General features: G+C 29.9%; 3 protein-coding genes across 3 annotated transcripts; all 3 read right to left on the reverse strand.

Annotated features, from left to right (window-relative positions):
* Window positions 1–825: 825 nt before the first annotated feature.
* LOC137818959 (uncharacterized) lies at window positions 826–5,079 on the reverse strand. The gene is made up of 4 exons (XM_068622628.2): window positions 4,965–5,079; window positions 3,568–3,694; window positions 3,379–3,451; window positions 826–1,303 (listed from the first exon to the last, which is right to left on the reverse strand). The coding sequence occupies exons 1-4, from the start codon at window positions 5,032–5,034 to the stop codon at window positions 1,031–1,033; spliced, it is 543 nt and encodes a 180-aa protein (XP_068478729.1). The 5' UTR covers window positions 5,035–5,079; the 3' UTR covers window positions 826–1,030.
* A 6,323-nt stretch (window positions 5,080–11,402) lies between these two features.
* LOC137818466 (uncharacterized) lies at window positions 11,403–14,891 on the reverse strand. Its single transcript, XM_068621913.2, has 4 exons — window positions 14,710–14,891; window positions 13,285–13,411; window positions 13,107–13,179; window positions 11,403–11,890 (listed from the first exon to the last, which is right to left on the reverse strand). The coding sequence occupies exons 1-4, from the start codon at window positions 14,756–14,758 to the stop codon at window positions 11,624–11,626; spliced, it is 516 nt and encodes a 171-aa protein (XP_068478014.1). The 5' UTR covers window positions 14,759–14,891; the 3' UTR covers window positions 11,403–11,623.
* Window positions 14,892–15,710: 819 nt separating this feature from the next.
* Window positions 15,711–18,530, reverse strand: LOC137818465 (2-alkenal reductase (NADP(+)-dependent)). Its single transcript, XM_068621912.2, has 5 exons — window positions 18,092–18,530; window positions 17,397–17,574; window positions 17,027–17,193; window positions 16,437–16,519; window positions 15,711–16,343 (listed from the first exon to the last, which is right to left on the reverse strand). The coding sequence occupies exons 1-5, from the start codon at window positions 18,311–18,313 to the stop codon at window positions 15,965–15,967; spliced, it is 1,029 nt and encodes a 342-aa protein (XP_068478013.2). The 5' UTR covers window positions 18,314–18,530; the 3' UTR covers window positions 15,711–15,964.
* Window positions 18,531–18,941: the final 411 nt, after the last annotated feature.

The raw sequence follows: 18,941 nt of genomic DNA on the forward strand, positions 1-18,941 counted from the left end.
AGAAATTCCTTATAAACATTATCATCGTAAATAAACCTAAGTACATATTTCAACTTAAAAGAATTACAATAAAGTGAAAAAAAAACAATTCTTAGTGAAATACCACTTTGAAAAAAAAAATCCTATGCATACATATTAAAAATAACAAATGATTTGAGGTGGATGTATGAGATGTACAAATTGATTGACTCTTTTTTTTAAGGATTGTCAAGTTTTTTTATGGTTAAAAACGAATAATGATTCACCTGCAGAATACTTTATGAGGCTCAAGTGAGTGAGAGTTTAAGAATATGAGTAATAAATGAATGAGAGATATTGAGTTTGAGAATAATACTCATTGTGGTGGTATTTATAAGCTTTTAAACCTGTAAAATATCTCACTATTATGGCTGAATATTAAGTACTTTTTATACTTGTTTTTCGTCTATTTTTTCTATATCCATTCCAAAATCTGTAAGTGATGTTTTAACCCATCCTGATCGATGTCAAGCCATGATTGATGAAATAAGTAAGGTTGACTTAGACTTAAATCTCCTCTTACTTAATAAAAAAAGATTAAGATGAAAAAGAAAGAAGGGGCACTAAGACATATGGGGCATTGTTGTAAAAGAAATTGAGAATAAAAAAACTCAATTTTTACTAATGCATGTTATTCTTTCTATGCTCAAAGAAAAGAAGTAAAATTTATACATATGGTATGACCTATAAAAGCTCATAAGGTAGCCTTCACCCAAATGAGGTCCTATGAGTTTTCATTTCAAACATATTTATCAGTCAGATAAAGCTCATTACAGAAACCAAGATATTAGAGATGAGTCAATGTAATAGAAGAAAGGAAATGGTTTTAGATAATAATTGTATACAATTTTATTGAACAAAGTTTATTTACATGCATCTTATATAACCTTTGACAGAAAAAATAAAGTTTTTATCAACTGCCAGTTTATATCTAACATGGAAACAGTTTCAATCCTATGTGTACAATCAATATAATTCTACCATTCTGTGTAATAGACTTGATGAGCAATGGCTACAGTGAAGAACTTTGAGCCTTTTTCTGGAACCACACAGCTGCAATGGTCACAAGGGAAGCATAAACTGAATTGGGTATCTTCTTCACCAGTTTCCCAACACCTGGAACACCCTCAGTGGCTCTCTTTGTTGCCACTGCCACTGTTGGTGCTACAACCAAAGTGACAATAAGTTTTTGGCTAACAACAGTGAATGTATCAGCTGTCATTTGCAGAATGAAATCAAAGAATTCTTCACGGTCAATATCCCCATCAAGGTTGATATCACAATTCTGTAAATTGTTATATGAATCACACTTTTTAGTTCCAACACACTAATAATTATAATATACATGAAAAAAAAAAGAATCAAATGTAGCTGAAGTATTATGACAATTTCTTTTGGTATGAACAAAGTTGTACTTTTACATTTAACATAGTTTAGCATAAACAATAAAAGACCATTTGAAGAAAAATGAAAAGGTGCCTCTCAATTCCTAGCACATGATAGATTTTGCCTCTTTGTTGATTCTTGTTAAAAAAAAAGGGTAAATCAACATAAATCAAAATAGTTAGCTTCTTGCAAATAAAGTAAAGCTTTAATGGGAAATGCAGAACCCCTTTGATAATTTGCATGAAAGGCATGTCCAGCACAATTGTTAGACTCAGAAATTCACAAACCAGAGTGTCTTGTGCACTTCTACAAAATAACAGAATTTAAGAATCCGCATCACCAAAACTTACATTTGTATTCCAACCATGTTCATGGTATTGAAACTTTCCAGTAGCACTGCTGAATCACTCTTGACTTATCTTTGAAATGTGATGTGGAATGAATTCAAGTTTCCTAAGGTATTTCTGCATGATCTTCACCCAAGGAAAAGTTTATCTTCTTTACTTTACCCCATTCTACTAACGTGATTTATGTATTTGAAATATGTTGTTTGGTTTTCACTTATCATGCAGATGATGCAACCTTACACAACAATACTGACAAAGGATCTTATTACATTTCCCCTAAGATGTATAACCACACTGATAAGCTTCTTAAGTTAGAAATCAGTACCTTCCAGGCAGAATGATGATCAACATATCAAAGATACAATTCAAAACATTATAAGCAAATTGTCAATGTTTGAATCCATCAAATTTCAAGATATTTTCCTTGTGTTCCAATACGACAAATATTTCACATCACTTAAAAATACCCTCCTCCTCTAATAAACAAAGACGCCTTTTAACAAGGACAAAACCATGATAGAGCATTGAACATCAAAACAAACAATACTTTGAATATAGTGACCTTATTGATACTTGCAAAATTGAAGTCAACACACTTTGTGGCTTGTAGTTAATGTTTTGTGATGTATTCCCATCCATCATCGGTTAGAAAATAGTATTACAATTTATGACGTCTTTTGGGATTGAAAACAAACCTATTCACTGAACACTATAGCACACAATTAGTACACAACTCAAACCACACCACAAACCATGGGCTTTGAACCAAAGTAGTCAGTTATGTTATCCTGCCCACAGATTATAGTCTGTCATACACGCTACAAGTCCCTGACATTCAGGCAATGTTTGAGTTGATGAAAGAAGATGGAGTGGAATATTTATTGCATTAAGTTGTATGAATTGGTAAGATGAGTATGAAATATAAAGGAAATTAGTGCGACCTATTCCATCCTTTTTTTATTCTCCCCTATTTGAGAGAGGAAAGAGAATATTTTTTATTATATCTTAACATATCTAAAAAAAAGAATGGGTATATTATTCCATTATGTTCCATAAAATCAATGTGAGCACTAGTGAAAACAAGGAGGCATCCTTTCATCTTCACCCTTCAACCATCAAGTTTCTGGTGCTCCTAAATTTTATATAACTTTAATAGCCACGAAATCCAGAATGTTGAAGTCCTTCTCAAATTGTATACTAAGATTCATTACTTGACTTCCATTTTGAGATATGTTGTAATACAATGATGATTTATATATCTTGACTTGAAACATGCTTTAATACAATCAGAATTTTCATTTGCCATTTTGAATTTCTCTCATTATCACTTAAACTTTCACCAAGTATGCACTTAACCATAAATACATCTGACATGGTTATCTCTCAAATGAACCAAAACTCAAACAAAAAATTTATTAGATGAAGCAGGATTCCTACTGGTATTCAAACTCTCCTTTGTTATCATGATGGAAAAACCAAATTAGTATTCTATTATTAAAAAGATAAATTCATTCAGTACATAACATGACTATAACAAAAAGCGCCATAGCTTAGATTCGTTTCCACTGTGCAAAACCTTTACATATATAAATAAATAGTTTGATCTCATTATGTTACAACAAAGTACCTCTTTGACTTCTTTGACTCTGGCTTTTGATGGAGGGTCAAAATGGGGACCAGGTATATACTTGTTGATATCACTATAACATAGAAACAGGTCTCTTTTAGAAGAAATAATCAAATGTATTCAGTAGTTGAAAAACATATCATCAAGGCCACCAAAATGTCAAAAATAACAATGAAGCAGCTTTCTTACTTGTACACAAGTAAAACAGCAATATACAGATCTTGAAAACTCAAGTTTTCAGTTTCCTTTTGATTCTGTACTTTGTCAAAAACTCGATCTGTTATCTTTCTTATTTGCCTTTTCCTCCACTCCTTACCTGTGTAAAATGCAAAGCTATTAAACATTAGCAACTGAGCACTGTAATTTGACCACACAATTATGTGCTACTTTTAATATGCTGTATCTTACATAAGCAAGAATGTCATGTCCAGTTAATGAAGGCATACAAACTGAATTGCCATTAAATCCAGTTACCACACGTTCCTGAAGAGTGAAAGTTTTCAACCATCAAAAAGTGGTTTTATAGAAATACCAATTATGCTGAACAGAATAATTAATAATTTAGGGGTTTGTGTTAACAGTTAAAAGTTTGAAAGATTCTGGAAGTAATATCAAATTAATATCTTCTGCCTGAATTTAGGCTACTTTTGGTTTAGCTGTCAAAAATCACTTTGTAAAATTCAAAAGTGTTCAATTCCTGGACGGAGACCCTAATATTACAGCAACTTTTCTTGCTCTCATACTTTCTTAACCATTTTCCATGTTTCCCATCTATCATTTTCTCTCTTAAAATGGTTTATTTTCTATCTTACATCTCAAGTTGGGTTACATAACCAAATCCAAATATTTATTTAGTCTTCCCTCACTCTGAGCTTTCTTGTCCTCTAATCTTACACATGTAAACTTCTCACATTCTGGCCATCAAATCACAGCCTTTGCTGTACACAGGGAACAAATGATGTCACTGGCCACAACGTATCCCAAAAAATGGCATGACTTTAAACTTCAAAAGCACAGCATCAAACACCCCCAAAGCATGATTCAACAAATAAACAACCCCTTTAATGGGATTTACATAACTTCCCAATTCAAAAGCTTAATTTCCAGCAGAAACCAAACATAAGGGTTTTGAACAGCTTGAACAACCGTCTTGTTACTACTTTACCAGAGTTATCAAAAATTCAAATTAATCCACACCCCAGTTGAAAAGCACTATCATTTCCTTCAAAAATACCATATTTGGTACAGCATGAAACCCCAACTTCCCCAATTTCATACTTTCTTCCATAGCACAACACAGCAATAAATTCAATCACCGTGAGAGAGATAAGTGGATTTATACAGTATAAAAAACAAATCTATGTTTCAAGTTTCAAGCTTTTGATCTCTTGTTATTATTACTATTAATTAATATTTGGTTCACTATACAAACGACCCTTAATTGTGGGCACAAAAGGGAAATTCCAAAACAGAGAAAAACAAGAAGAGAACAAATGAATGAAAAAGGTGGAGGAACTCAAAATCAGAAAATGGAAGGAAAAGAGAAGGTAAAAACAAGAACAAATGAGAAGGGACACAAGGAATACCATCTAACTTGTCAAAGACTTGTCCCATGGTGTGATACCAACCAACTGAAACAAGGTTACTCTGTCTCATTTGAATCTTTGTCTCTATGGTTGTGGTAATATACCAAAAGAAATTAATTTCGATTGAAATAAAAAATATTTATTTGAAACTACATCTAACTTGATAAATAAAAAGTGAAAATTTTAATACAAGAAAAAATTTAAGAAATCAAAATAAAATATTCAAAATATTAAAATTTATATTAAACTAAAAAATATAAAAACAAGCGATACCAAGGCATTTTGGTCCAAAATAGATTTTTCATAAAAAAAATTGACTTTGTCACATACAATTTTCTCATTTAATTTTTTTTTTAAATAAATTCTGCGTGAAATTCTCTTACTTAATAATTCTTGAGTGGGTTTTTTCTTCGTAAAAATTAATTAGGAAACTTTAAAATAAAAGTTCATGATGTTTTGTAAGACTATAATTATAATTAGGTAAAAAAGATTAATATCATACACATTTTGTATTAAACTAATTATTACTTACTTTTACGATTGTATTTGTAACTCTTAAAAGGCAAACGTCAACCATGGAAAACTATAAAAAAAAATTATTATATTAAATATACCTACTTCATTTTATATTTATTTTTTAAAATGAGTAATAGCATTTGATTTAGTATTTCTAATTATTGTTTGAGTACACTTATCAAAATTAAAATGACACTTAACATTATCAGAAATTGATATAGTGGCATCAAAATTTTACACTTATTTTTTTCTGAAGTTAGATATGGCTAAAGTGATGTTGATAAATTCTCATATTCATCAATTATTTTGATTCAGTTCAATAATTTTAATGAATGGTTTATTTGTTTATCATTAAATTAGAAAATAATAAATTATTTATACGACAAAGCACTTTATGATAATAAAAAAATAAGTTAAGCGTTTTATGATCTTGACGTGAGAAAAATGTATAATTCAAATATTTTAAAGGTTAAATTAAATTATATATAGATTGTATACAGCAAATGATAAAAATAAGTGGTAAAATATTAAATTTCTAATACTAGCTTTTTCTTATAATAATAAATTTTTGAATATATTATTGAAGAGAAAGTACATATATTTACAAATCTATTTTAATTAATACTAATTTTTTAAATCTATACATGTCTTTTAATTACCATTTTTATTTCTTTTACGAATAAAGGTTTATATTTATTTTATTAAATTCATTATTCCAACAAATTTTAAGGATATATTTCAATAAAAAAAAACTCAAATAGTAAATCCATACTTTTCGAATTTAGTTTTAATATAACTTTTTCATAGTATCAATAATTAAAAATGATTTTAAAGATAAATTTTAAAGTATATAAATAAATTTCACACTATCATTTTATAAAATTGAGTTACCAAAAGCTAAAATTCTTATGAGTGGAAAGTAATTTTTATATTAGAAAGGATTTACTTAGACTTAAGTCTAAATTTTAAGATTATATCATATTTTATTTAAACAATTACTTTTTGATAATTTTTGCTTAATTTTTCTTTTGTAAAACTTTTTGCTAGTTGTTTATTGTTTTAATTGATTTATATGTAAATTTTAATTATACATGAAACATTTATTTTATGTGTTTATGTGATGAGTTTTGATATGATGAGTTATAAACATAGTTATTTTAAGGGAAGAAATACTATATTGAGATGTTTAGGTTGTGTATTGAATTAGAGATATTTTGACTATTAATATTGGAATCACATAGAACAAAATATCAGGGGATGAGAGTTGAAGAAGATTTATATGACCTAGTATGCAGTGTGAAAAACAAAACTTTGTCTAGTAGGTCATAGGGATTTACCCTACCACATGAGAGGAAAGATGTTCTATCATGTAGCTTTATTGTAGTGAAAACTTAGTGAAGATAATATGATTGGTGTAAATCTTTGAGTCTAAATCAATGCACATGTCTTCCATAAGTAAAGTCAAGTATTTGCGATGTATGGCATGAGAAATAGCTAGTTGGACTGAGAGTTTAACACTTGATTTAAATTAAATGATTGAGTGACTGAATATATGAATGAGAGGTGATTGTTATGTGTGTGTGTTTATGATTTTACCTTGTCTTATATCAACTATGATGATATTGTGTTACATGGGAGCAGATAATGTTAGAGGAGGAAAATCTCAGTAGATATAAGACGAAGATATATAAAACGATATATATATATATATATATATTATATTTTTGAATTATAGTTTTATTGTTGAAAGTATGTAAATATAATATTATTATTTATGAAAAGTGTAACACCCCGAAAAATAACATCTAACTATTACAATACAGGTTCTACATATTTCTATACAAGCATAAAGTTTTTCAAAACATTCCTAATACATGATTAAGACATATAGAAATACAAATATTTACAATATAAGTTTCAACATCAACACCTTAAAGCTCTTCAGATCCTTAAACAAACACCTGTAAGATCATCTGCTCATGTATGTAGTACAGTCATCGCAGTTCAAACACAACAAGAAAAGCAAGGGTAAGCTAGTGAAAATAGAATTTTATAATATACACAATTAAATCAAAAGAGAAAACCAAGTTACATGATCAATTTCTCAAATTATTCAATCTTCTTCAAATCTCAACAATAAAACAATCACATAGATCTCACATGGATCTACACATTCAAAATATTCAACAAACAACGTCTTCCGGAATACTCATATTAAGTAAGTCCTACCAGAGACTAATACTTGATCCAAAGATTACCAGCGAATCCAACAGAAAGGATCAGGGTAAGTTCAATACAATCCAAGTTGTGCATCTCATATGTCACGGTGTGCATGAACTCCCTCATCAGCTTCTCACCACCTCATATCTTAGTCTATGTGACTTAGATCATCAGTGAAGCTCGGAGATCTCTGTTACCACATAGACATTAACACTTAATACACAACAAACATCAGTCCATACATTATCCCAAATGTATGAATTCAATTCCATACCATTTTGTCATGCTATATCATTCAAAAAGTGATCCACAATATTTAAAAGCGTAATTAACATAAAAAAAACAACACTTAAATATTAAACCATCAAAATATAATATTTTTACAAATTTATAATATATAAACAAACAACCCAATATATAAACACACAACATTCCTGCAAGAAAAATTGAATATTGGGACCACGTCCCTTCCGCATTTAGATCTTCTATCCTAGGGTGCTATTAAAAATTAAATTTAGCTTTTCTTACATCAATTGCTTGTTTTCCAAGCAACTTTTAGAATTTTATTCCCCACAGTTTGGATAAGCTTCAAGATTTACGAACCTAATGCAAGTTATCCAAACAGAACAAAAATTCAGTATATAATAGAATAAGTTGAGAGGATTAAACTTCTCAACTGACCACACCAAGATTGATGACTAAATCCTAAGGAAAAAATAGAGAACAAAGGATTTTTGGAGTAAAAATGAACTTACTTTGTTTGAAAATCTGATCGGGTTGAAATATTCCTTAATTCGCCAACTACAACGTGGCCCGATCATATTCTAAAATAGATGAAGATTGGGAGAGAAAATTAAGAGAGAGGGAGAGAAGATAATATGGAGAGAGTGAGAGAAAATGAAAGGTACGAGGGGCTATGTAGCTTTTTAAAAAACGATGTTACAAAAAGAAAAATTATTTTAAAAAACATCAAAGATAAATGAAAAATAAATTTTTTTAAGTGATATAGATGAAAAAAATTATGATAGTGATAATTCTAGTTATAACTCTTTTAATAAATACAAATATTATGAATTGTTTAGTTTAATACTAATGTAAGGGTTAATGGAATGTTATATACTACAACTTATTTATAAAAGTTTGACACTTAATACTTATGCTGCAATTTAAGAAAATTGTTAAAAATATAAAAATATCATTTATCATTAATTACTTTATTTTAAATAATCAACTTGATGATATGATTCCCTCTACCATTTTTGTATTTAATGACATTTATAAGAAACTTGCCTCATAGGTATACTCAAGTTTTAACAAATGTTATAAATATATGATTTGATTATGATAGAGATATGATTTCAATATTTTATTAAATAAAGAAATATGATATGATTTGATGTGGATATATTTTATCCAATATTTCTTATTATTAGATTTTGATTTCTTTGTTTTTACTTAATTCCTTCTTCATTATAAATAAAATATTGATGTATACCTAACACACAACTATAAGTAAATAAATTAAGATATAAAAAAGTAGAGCAAAACCACTATTTTTAAGTTTTCATTTTAATTTATTTATTCAGAGATTTATTAGAAAAATCTCTTTTTTTTGTCACGAACTAAACTACAATTTTCCGTTTCATATAGATATATAATTTTACATCATTAGTGTTATATATAAACTATTGTGTACAATATATATTCATTTATTTAATAATAAACGTAATTTACACAATAACTAAAAAATGTTGCTATGCAAATTTAATAATAATTAATATTTATAATTATGATAGGGTTTAATTTTAAGATAATTGATTTTCACAGTACTTAAATTTATTTTAAGTTGATTGTGTTATCAATTTAAACTATAGAATGTAAATGTTTGGAGTAAATTAACAATATCAACTTTTTTTAAATAAATGTTTATTTTGAAAGTTTCATTTTTAAATATGATTTTTACTTTAAAAGGAAAACTTAAGAATTGACCTTATTCACAAGATTTTTATGAACATTTTGGTTTTATAAACTTTTTCTTTTGTGTCTTTTTTTACATGAACTTTTTGACCCCATGTGAAGTCCTATGGGCCGAACTAAATTCAAAGGCCTAACAACAAAATTCGGTTGTTTCTTCCTACACATCCATCCATAGCTTCTTTTGACACCCCATGTTTCTTAAAATATAAAAAAAATTCTTTTTTTCTATTGATGTCTTTCATTTTGGGATGGATGATCCGAAAAACTTTTGACTATAGAATTTAGAAGGTATTTGATCTGGAAATACTTTTCGAATTTTACAATGCATGACATGTAAATTAAAAAATAAATACATTTTGAATTATATAATTCAGAAGGTATTTTTGGATTTTTATAATGTATTTTTTTTAAAAAAAATTATTTTAGATTGTGGAATCCACATAAGGTATTTCCGAATCCAAAAATACCTAATGGATTCTACAACCAGAATGTGTAAATTGAAAAAAAAAATAGATTTCAGATTGTAGAATTCCGTAGATATTTTCGGATCTAAAAATACCTTCCAAATTCTAAATCTAGAATGTATTACATAATCTGGAAGCTAATTAAGACTTCCGGATTATGTAATCCGGAAAGTAATCATGCATCTGAAAAAAGTCTTCTGGATTACATAATCCAGAAGCTAATTATAAATTTGAAAATGACTTCCAGATTAAGTAATCCAGAATATTATAGAGGGACATTTTTGAAAATTTGAAAATATATGGAGGTGAGAGAAGAAGGTATGGAGGTGCAGGAAGAAACAGTCACTTTTTGACCCTATGTGAAGTCCAATGGGCCGGACTAAATTCAAAGGTCTAACAATATTCGATTGTTTCTACCTGCACATCCATAACTTCTTTTGGCACCCCATGTTTCTTAAAATATAGAAAAAAAGATTCTTTATTCTATTGATGTCTTTCATTTTGGGATGGATATCCGAAAAACTTTTGATTATAGAATTTCGGGATCTAGAAATACTTTTCGAATTTTATTTTTGGAACTTTAGAATGTATTTTTTTAAGAAAAAAAAAACCATTTTGGATTGTGGAATCCACGTAAGATATTTCCGAATCCAAAAATACCTGATGGATTCTACAATCCAGAATGTGTAAATTGAAAAAAAAAAAAAAATTCAGATTGTAGAATTCTGGAGATATTTTCGGATCTAAAAATACCTTCCAAATTGTACAATCTAGAATGTATTATTTTAAGGATAAAATGGTTTTTTCATCTAACCTATGGGTGCCGGGAGAAGCTATGATGTGCAGGAAGAAACGGCTCAAACATCGAGGAGTGTGTGAAGCTAAAAAATAAAATGGAGAATTTGAGAATCTACTAAGCAAATTCCAAACAATTGAGTGCACAATGGGCATTGTATGAAGGAAGCAAATTGAAAGGAAAATTAGAATAATTTAAAGTAGATATATACATACCAAAATCCTTACATTCAGGATTTTTCATGAGCATCACATGCTGATGAATCTTATCTATCTATCTATCAAGAATTGGCATTGGTAGATATACTCAAACAACTTCTTATGCATGTTATTCCCAACATGATAAAAGAATAGTAAAATCTATACAATGCAAGTTATGAAAAACTCATATGAAGTCATGTGAGATTTCATTTCTAACATATTTATCAGTCAGATCAAAGTAATGATAGAAATCATGAAGACATATGAGTAAAGGAAAGAAAATAATTTTCAGTTTCATTGAAGACAGTTCATTTACATGCATAACCATATCCTTTGACATAAAAATCAATATTTGGACTTTTGTCCAAAATGCCAAAAGGAATCATTGTTTTCATCAACTGCCACTTTATAAGCAATGAAACCTTTGTGTACAACAATGAAGAAAATTCTATCTTCCTGTGAAACACACAAGTGAGCAATGAATGACTAAGAATCCTGATTGTTCTCTTGGAACCACACAGCTGCAATTGTCAAAAGGGCAACATAAACTGCTTTAGGTAACCTTTGCACCAGTTTCCCAACACCTGGTACATGTTCAGTAGTTTTTTTTGTTGTTGCTGCAACTGTTGGTGCAACAACCAAAGTGGCTACAAGTTTTCTACGAACAACATTGAATGTTTCAGGTGCCATTTGCTTAATGAAACCGAAAAATTCATCACGATCAATTTGATCATCCTTGTTGTGATCACATTTCTGCATATTATTTCATGAATTACACTAAATTCCATAGACCATCGATTGTAATATACAGGAAAAAAAATTCAATGCAGTTATGCAATTATTGACAAGTTATGTTTTTCTGAACAAATTTGTGCATTTAACTCATCTTCATATAGCTGATATAACCATATATCAAACGACTCCACTAAGTAAGCATAAAAAGAAAGAAGATTCTTCGAAAAATGAGAACTCTCATGATAAAAATGTTCCATGGTGATTCTGATTGAAAAGCATGAATTACAACAGCTAGCTTGTTGAAAATATAGTAAAGCTCTAATGGAAAGTGGAATATGTTAGGGAAGTCTAAATTGTTTGTTCAACTTTTGAACTGTGACTTATATATCTATTAGACAACTTTGTTTATGTCAAATAGTTTTATAAGATGAAGTCTGACAGAGTATATGTCAAATGATATGTGCAATGACATGCCAAGTCTAATTCATGGTATTGAAACTATCCAGTGGGAGCTGAATCACTCATAGTTCTGAAATGTTATGTGTAACAAATTCCAAGTTTTTTAAGGCATTTCTGTGTGATCTTGTTCACTCCTAGTGATGATGATCTTCTTTTGCAGCATTTTAGTTAATGTTTTGTGTTCTATTGTCATTCCATGATTTACATTTTAAATTGTGAGTTTCACCGAATAACTTATAACTTATTGTTAGTACACAACTCAAATCTTTTTGAAAACCATAAGCTATTGAACAAAATGGTTACTTACATTCTCCTCCCCTCAGAAACTGGCTCAACACACTCATCCATATGTGCCCTAATCATCTAAGTTAGTGGCAATTTGAGCACATGATAATAGAATAGTCTTTGTTACATTCTCCTTCCCTCAGAATGTGAGTCATCACACTCTTCTAATTGTTGATTTCACCAAATAAACACTTAAAACACATCTGAAACAACACAACTATCTCTCAAGTGAATCCAAAACTCTAGCATAAACAAGTTAATATACGAAGCAGGGTTGCTTCTCAGATTCAAACCATCCATTGTTACTAAATTGAAGCAAATGAATTGGTAACGGATGATTACAAAGATAAAGAAATGTGTACAGTGTACAGTGTATTACAAGGTTAGAACAGAAAGCACCTTAGTATAGATTTATTTCCAGTCTAAAATTTGCATATTTATAAAGTAAATAGAATACTTAGTTTGATCCCATTATGCCACAATAAAGCACCTTAATGAATTGTTTGACTGTGTCTTTTGAAGGAGGATCACAATGGGGACCAGGAATATACTTGTTGATACCACTACAATGTAAAAACATCTCATTTTAGAAGAATTGTTCAAAATTTATTTAGCATTTCAAAAAAATATTATCAAGGCCACCAAAATATCGAACACAGGTTTCTTACTTGTACACAAGTAAAGTAGCAATATAGATATCTCGAAAACTCAAGTTATCAGATTGCTCTTCATTCTTGAGTTGGTCAAAAACTTGGTCTGTTATCTTTTTAATTTGCTTTTTCCTCCACTCCGTACCTGTGTACACACAAGCAAGGACATTCAGCACTACAACAACTGTATGCTATGTTTATTGTGCTGCATCTTACAGTTACACATGAAAGAATGTCATGCAGTTAATTAAGGCATAAAAACTAAATACCAACAACGAAATCCAGTTACCTCACTTTCAGGAAAAATGAAATAATTAAGATTGTTTTCAACCATAAAGGAAGTGGGTGGGTTTAATGAAGTACAATTATGTTTAACAAAAATATTAATAATTTAAGAGTTAGTCTTAACAGATAAACATGTGAAGTAATCAAACTCTACGGGATCTGCTTCTCAATAGATAAACCAAGTAATCTCAATCATAATTGAGAAAATTAACCGTTAATAGCAAAACAAATGATACATATATTGGAATTTTAACTGTTGATTTGTCAATGATTGAGGAGCCAAATCCAACTCCAAACTTAAAATCACAGGGTTTGATGTGCATACATTGAAGTGATGGGACATTTAGAAATCCAATTGTGAGTCTAAGAAAGTTAAGCAACATATTAAAAAGAAGATCATAAATCCACTTTCTTAATGTTTTTGGTTGGAGTTGGTTTCAATTTCTTATCTAGATTTGGCTATCACTTTTATCACATTAAATGTGTATTAAATGATACTTCTTATTGTGAGACTTGAAAACCAAAGAAACAGACCATTAAATCATATTTGAACAATAAAGGTTAAAAGAAAGATGCTTCTAACTTTTTAAAGTGATCATATGACCACTAAATGACTTCTAATATTGATAATTCCTACATGGTTGTATGACCCAGATCTATGTATTCCTCTCTCTCTCTCTCTCTCTATATATATATATATATATATATACATATACTTTTCATGACATCGATCATCATTAACATGGTCATCGTCATAGGCCTTCTAAACGGAGTTAGATCCAAAAGAGCTTAAAACTGACCTGTAATTCATGAAGATATTATCCAAATGTGCATAAAAAGAGCATGTTTTAAAGGGTGCAGATCTTTGCAGTTAAATTTAACTGTAGAGAATCTTGATCTGAAGTAGTGAAGAAATGAAACAAGTGGGGGGATGAAAAGGGTGCAGGAAGAGAAAATCAGAAAATGGAAGCAACAGAGCAGAAGTTGACAAGAAATGAATAACTGAGAAGGAAAATAGGAAAGTATAAGCAATGGATCCAGGTTCTATTCATGTTTAAAACAACAAAAAAGCATGAAATGAAATGCAGAATGCATGCACATCTATATTTATTGTTGAGAAACATAGTATAGAGGATGTTTGTAAGCAAGAACACATACCAAGTAACTTGAAGAAGATTTGTCCCAGCCATGATATGATACCAAACATTTCCTTGTTTTCTCAGAGTGTGCTACCCTGGTTTAGGTAGCTTCCAACCAAAGATATTCTTGTTTCCAGGAAAATGCCAATACCAAACATCTCAACCAAGCTAACTTTCTCTTTCAAGCTTTTATCTTAACATTTGACAGTTGGAAGTTAGAAGTTGAGAGTGAGACTCCTTTGGGACATAGACCATGTACTCCATCCTAGGTTATTTTTTGGTACACTTTTCTTTTGTTGAACTTTGGGTCCAAGTTATCTGTAACATGTTTGGGTTCTTTATTTAAATTGATGTACACAACAGTTATTTTATAGAATTTCTCAATGTTTCTTTAACAGTACCTTTGACCATTCTTTATTATTTTGTGAAAATGAAGAAAGGAAACTTTTAAAAATACATTATTCACTTTCTGTTCCTGAACCAGCTGTCTTCTGCATAAAGTAATTCTGGTTAGTTTGGAATATCTTTAGCATAATACAACTTTTCTAGTGAGTTTTTTTCTTTACATAAAATACAGAATGTCTAGTTATATTAAGTGAAGAAAAAATAGATAAATGAAAATAAAAAAGGTAAATGAAAATGTTAAAATAAATTAAAAGTTAAAAATATTTAATTAGAAAAAAAAGAGAGAGACAAATAAAAAATAATGTAAATCATTTTAGAAGAGCAATTTACTTTCCTAGTTCTTTTTCTCCTATTCCTTTTCTTCAAATAAATATAAATAATTCATATCTTTTCCATTTTCACGTCCTCCTCTCCGTACCATTTCATGCAAATACTGGTTCAAACATTTTACTTGAATGATAAAAGTATATGGACATTAATCAATACAAATTATTCTTAATCAGCATCATACTGAGATAACATTATGTTAGTAATATCCGAAAAAAAAGCAATCAATTTTCTCTTCTTCTATTTCTCTGATATATATCTTATAGGCATTAGCAAGCTCTTCAATCATAGAAAACAATAAAACTTTATTATGGTCATAAAACGCCAATGATGTGAAAATTTGATGTTGTAAACTCTCAATTATTAACTCTTTACTAGCTAGAGAATTATATAATTGAGAAAATTGCATTTCAACAGACATCTACTCACTGTTGTAATAGACATTACAATTCAAAATCATTCCAAAAGTCATACAAAGAGGTTTGGATATTAATCAAAAACTTAAAAAAACTCAGCAATGTCCAACAAAGACATATGCATATTCAGTCACGAGCAACAACAACCACTTGTTTACCAACATTTCGACCAGTGTAGAGGCCAACCAAGGCTGCAGGGCCATTCTCAAGACCCTCAACAATGTCTTCCACATACACAACCTTCCCTTCTCTAATATGAGGCAGGACGAACTCCAAGAAATTGGAATATAGGTGATAGAATTTGGAAACAATAAAACCTTCCATTCGAATTTGCTTAAATATGAGATTTGTCAAATTTGTTACACCTTCAGGCTCTGTGAGATTGTACTGTGAGACCATTCCACAAACAGGTATGCGACCATGGAGTCTCATATTAGGGAGTACAGCATCAAGTGTCTTGCCTCCAACATTCTCAAAGTAAATATCAATGCCTTCTGGAAAGTATCTGATGTGTACATTGATATGCAGCAATCATTAACATTTATGGTATGGATAGATAAACTCAAAATTCTCTATCACAAAAGTGTTAAATCCTAACCTTTTCAAAGTTCCATTGAGATCTGACTCTTCTTTGTAGTTAAAAGCTTCATCAAATCCAAATTTATTCTTCAGAAGATCCACCTGGTTGTAAAATACAGTTCAAATGAGAGGAGAACTATATATTTTAGTTGGTGAGCAAAAAAAATTCAAAGGATTTCATTTCAGGTCCTCTTAATCAGACTAGTAATGCTGGTGTATGCCATAATTCTCTTAAAAAATTTTAAAGGCTTATTTTTGGGGTTAAGCAGATTGGATACATAACATGATACTTCTGTAAACAAACTTCAGCAAAGAACCAACATTGATGCAATTTTATCAAGTATACAACAAAATTTGCAAGTGCAACTTCTGATGTGTGAAAAAAGGTTATTGTTTGATCCCTTTCATGAAAACAAATTCTACATCTTGGAAAATGCCAAAACTATGAAACATGTCACGTAAGTTTTCACTGTCTTGGAAATAGGCAACAGCATATCCGCAAAATATTTAGACTAACTCAAAATAGTAGAATTATAAACCAAAAAGTTGATGCTGATTTACCATTCATGCAGGCATAGACATATAAAATAACAACAATTAGATGAATACCTTCTCTTTGCTTCCAGCACTTCCAACCACATAACAACCAGTCAATTTAGCAAACTGACCAACAAGCTGACCAACAGCACCAGAAGCAGCTGAAACGAAAACATTCTCTCCTTTCTTGGGAGAGCCTAGTTCAAAGAAACCTGCATAAGCAGTCATTCCTGGCATACCTGTGTTCAAAGAAGAAACCAACACAACATGCATCCATAAGCTTGCATGACGATTCATCTTGAAGAAGCAAAATTATCAAACAGAAAATAGTAAAACAACAAAAACAAAATAATTTAAGGCTTGCACATCAAATTGACATGAGGAGCATATATGATTGAATAAGAAAGAACACAAAATTAAGTTTTTTTGAATATATACATACCAAGAATACCAGTGTAATATGAAAGTGGGACATCAGTGTTCTCAATTTTGGTTCGTATTTGAGCTGCAGGCACCAAGCTGAATTCTTCCCATTTCGTAATTCCCCAAACTAAATCACCTTTCTTGTAATCTGGGTGTCCAGATTCTACAACTTTTGACACCCCATATCCTGATAATGGCTGCATTTACACAACTGTTAGTTCCATCATAAATTTCTGACTAAAAAATGCATTTTTCAAAGCCACCTACAGATTTTGCAAAAGTTAATAAAAGACAACAATGTCTACAGAGGAAGTTAATTTTAGATTCTAACGAAAAATATTATTCCATTTCTCCATCTTTTTTTTTCTCCTTAAAATATCCATCAAGAAGTTCATATAATCAAACTTTGTTACTTACACCAGAACCTACTTTCTCATTGAACAGTAGCATTCTCATCACTGAACTGCTCTTTCAAAACCAAAAACAACAACGTTTAATTACAGTCTACCATACCAAATCAGATATAACAAAAGTTTTCAAATGGAATTGAGTTAGCTATATATTTTATTTTTTCAATTTTACAATTAGGTCTTTATCACAATTTCATCAAATATTTAACACTGAGAAGAAAAACTAGACATGATATACCATTAACACATAGCAATATGAATTAAATACCACAAAATTAAACGATTTTTTTTTGTCATGACTTACAGAGTCAGGTGTGTAGCTCCCAAATCCTTCCTGGTCTATCTTGCTCATCAGCATTCTCATGTAAGGGTCACAAGAGAGGTAGAGATTTTTGAGGAGCACATCATTGGAACCTTCTGGAACCTTCAATGTTATGCTTCCTTCGACAGTGTTCATGTCGGATTCCTTGGGAAAACCAACCACATAGTCTCTCAGAACCACTTGCTTGTTCCTCACTTCTGCCATCGAAATTCTTAGAATTGAGAAAGTGAATTGTTCGAGATTATTCCCTTACAGCGAGGACATTTATAGAGAGAATTGCAGAGTGTGAAATGGGAAAATCGATGAAATGGGAAATGTGTGATCACTGCTCACGTAACGTTGTTAGTGAACATCGACGTCGAATGTTGCAACGGGCAAACCATTGCTACGTGTTCAATTTTGGGTCCCGCATCGGACATTCAAAAATTAAGAAAAATTTATTAGTTATAAAGTCTTCACTTAACATTTACAAAAGAATTATTCAAATTAGTTTCAGATTTAGACAATTATGAATACGATTTTATTTGGTATGATATTAAATTAAATATATTTATGAAAAAAAATGTAAATTAGGTTATTTTAACGATTATTATATTTATAATTGTTTAGGATCAGAATTAATTTTGGTTTGTATTAATTTGTTGAAAATGGCTTTACAGTACTTAATTTAATTATTGTATAAGATAAAACAGTTGTTAACTTTAATTTGATTTAGACAAAAATTATTATTTATGGCCACAAATGATGATGCAAAGTGTAAAAGGTCATAACTTTAACATGTGGCCACACTTTGAATGTGAAAGCTCTAACATGTATTGTTATCCTAAAACTT

Source organism: Phaseolus vulgaris, chromosome 10 (assembly GCF_051622355.1).
Source record: "Phaseolus vulgaris cultivar YP4 chromosome 10, ASM5162235v1, whole genome shotgun sequence".
NCBI classification, from domain to species: Eukaryota; Viridiplantae; Streptophyta; class Magnoliopsida; order Fabales; family Fabaceae; genus Phaseolus; species Phaseolus vulgaris.

What these genes read in the sequence shown, in the direction of transcription:
- LOC137818959 (XM_068622628.2), bottom strand. Translation starts at nt 5,034, where the DNA reads ATGAGACAGAGTAACCTTGTTTCAGTTGGTTGGTATCACACCATGGGA. An exon ending in GCTGTTTTACTTGTGTACAA is followed by an intron (nt 3,452 to 3,567) that starts GTAAGAAAGCTG and finishes TCTATGTTATAG; the next exon opens with TGATATCAACAAGTATATAC. An exon ending in GAGTCAAAGAAGTCAAAGAG is followed by an intron (nt 1,304 to 3,378) that starts GTACTTTGTTGT and finishes AACAATTTACAG; the next exon opens with AATTGTGATATCAACCTTGA.
- LOC137818466 (XM_068621913.2), bottom strand. Translation starts at nt 14,758, where the DNA reads ATGTTTGGTATCATATCATGGCTGGGACAAATCTTCTTCAAGTTACTT. An exon ending in AATCTTCTTCAAGTTACTTG is followed by an intron (nt 13,412 to 14,709) that starts GTATGTGTTCTT and finishes GTGTGTACACAG; the next exon opens with GTACGGAGTGGAGGAAAAAG. An exon ending in GCTACTTTACTTGTGTACAA is followed by an intron (nt 13,180 to 13,284) that starts GTAAGAAACCTG and finishes TTTACATTGTAG; the next exon opens with TGGTATCAACAAGTATATTC.
- LOC137818465 (XM_068621912.2), bottom strand. Translation starts at nt 18,313, where the DNA reads ATGGCAGAAGTGAGGAACAAGCAAGTGGTTCTGAGAGACTATGTGGTT. An exon ending in GGAGCTACACACCTGACTCT is followed by an intron (nt 17,575 to 18,091) that starts GTAAGTCATGAC and finishes GTGTAAATGCAG; the next exon opens with CCATTATCAGGATATGGGGT. An exon ending in GTGCTGGAAGCAAAGAGAAG is followed by an intron (nt 16,520 to 17,026) that starts GTATTCATCTAA and finishes TTTTACAACCAG; the next exon opens with GTGGATCTTCTGAAGAATAA.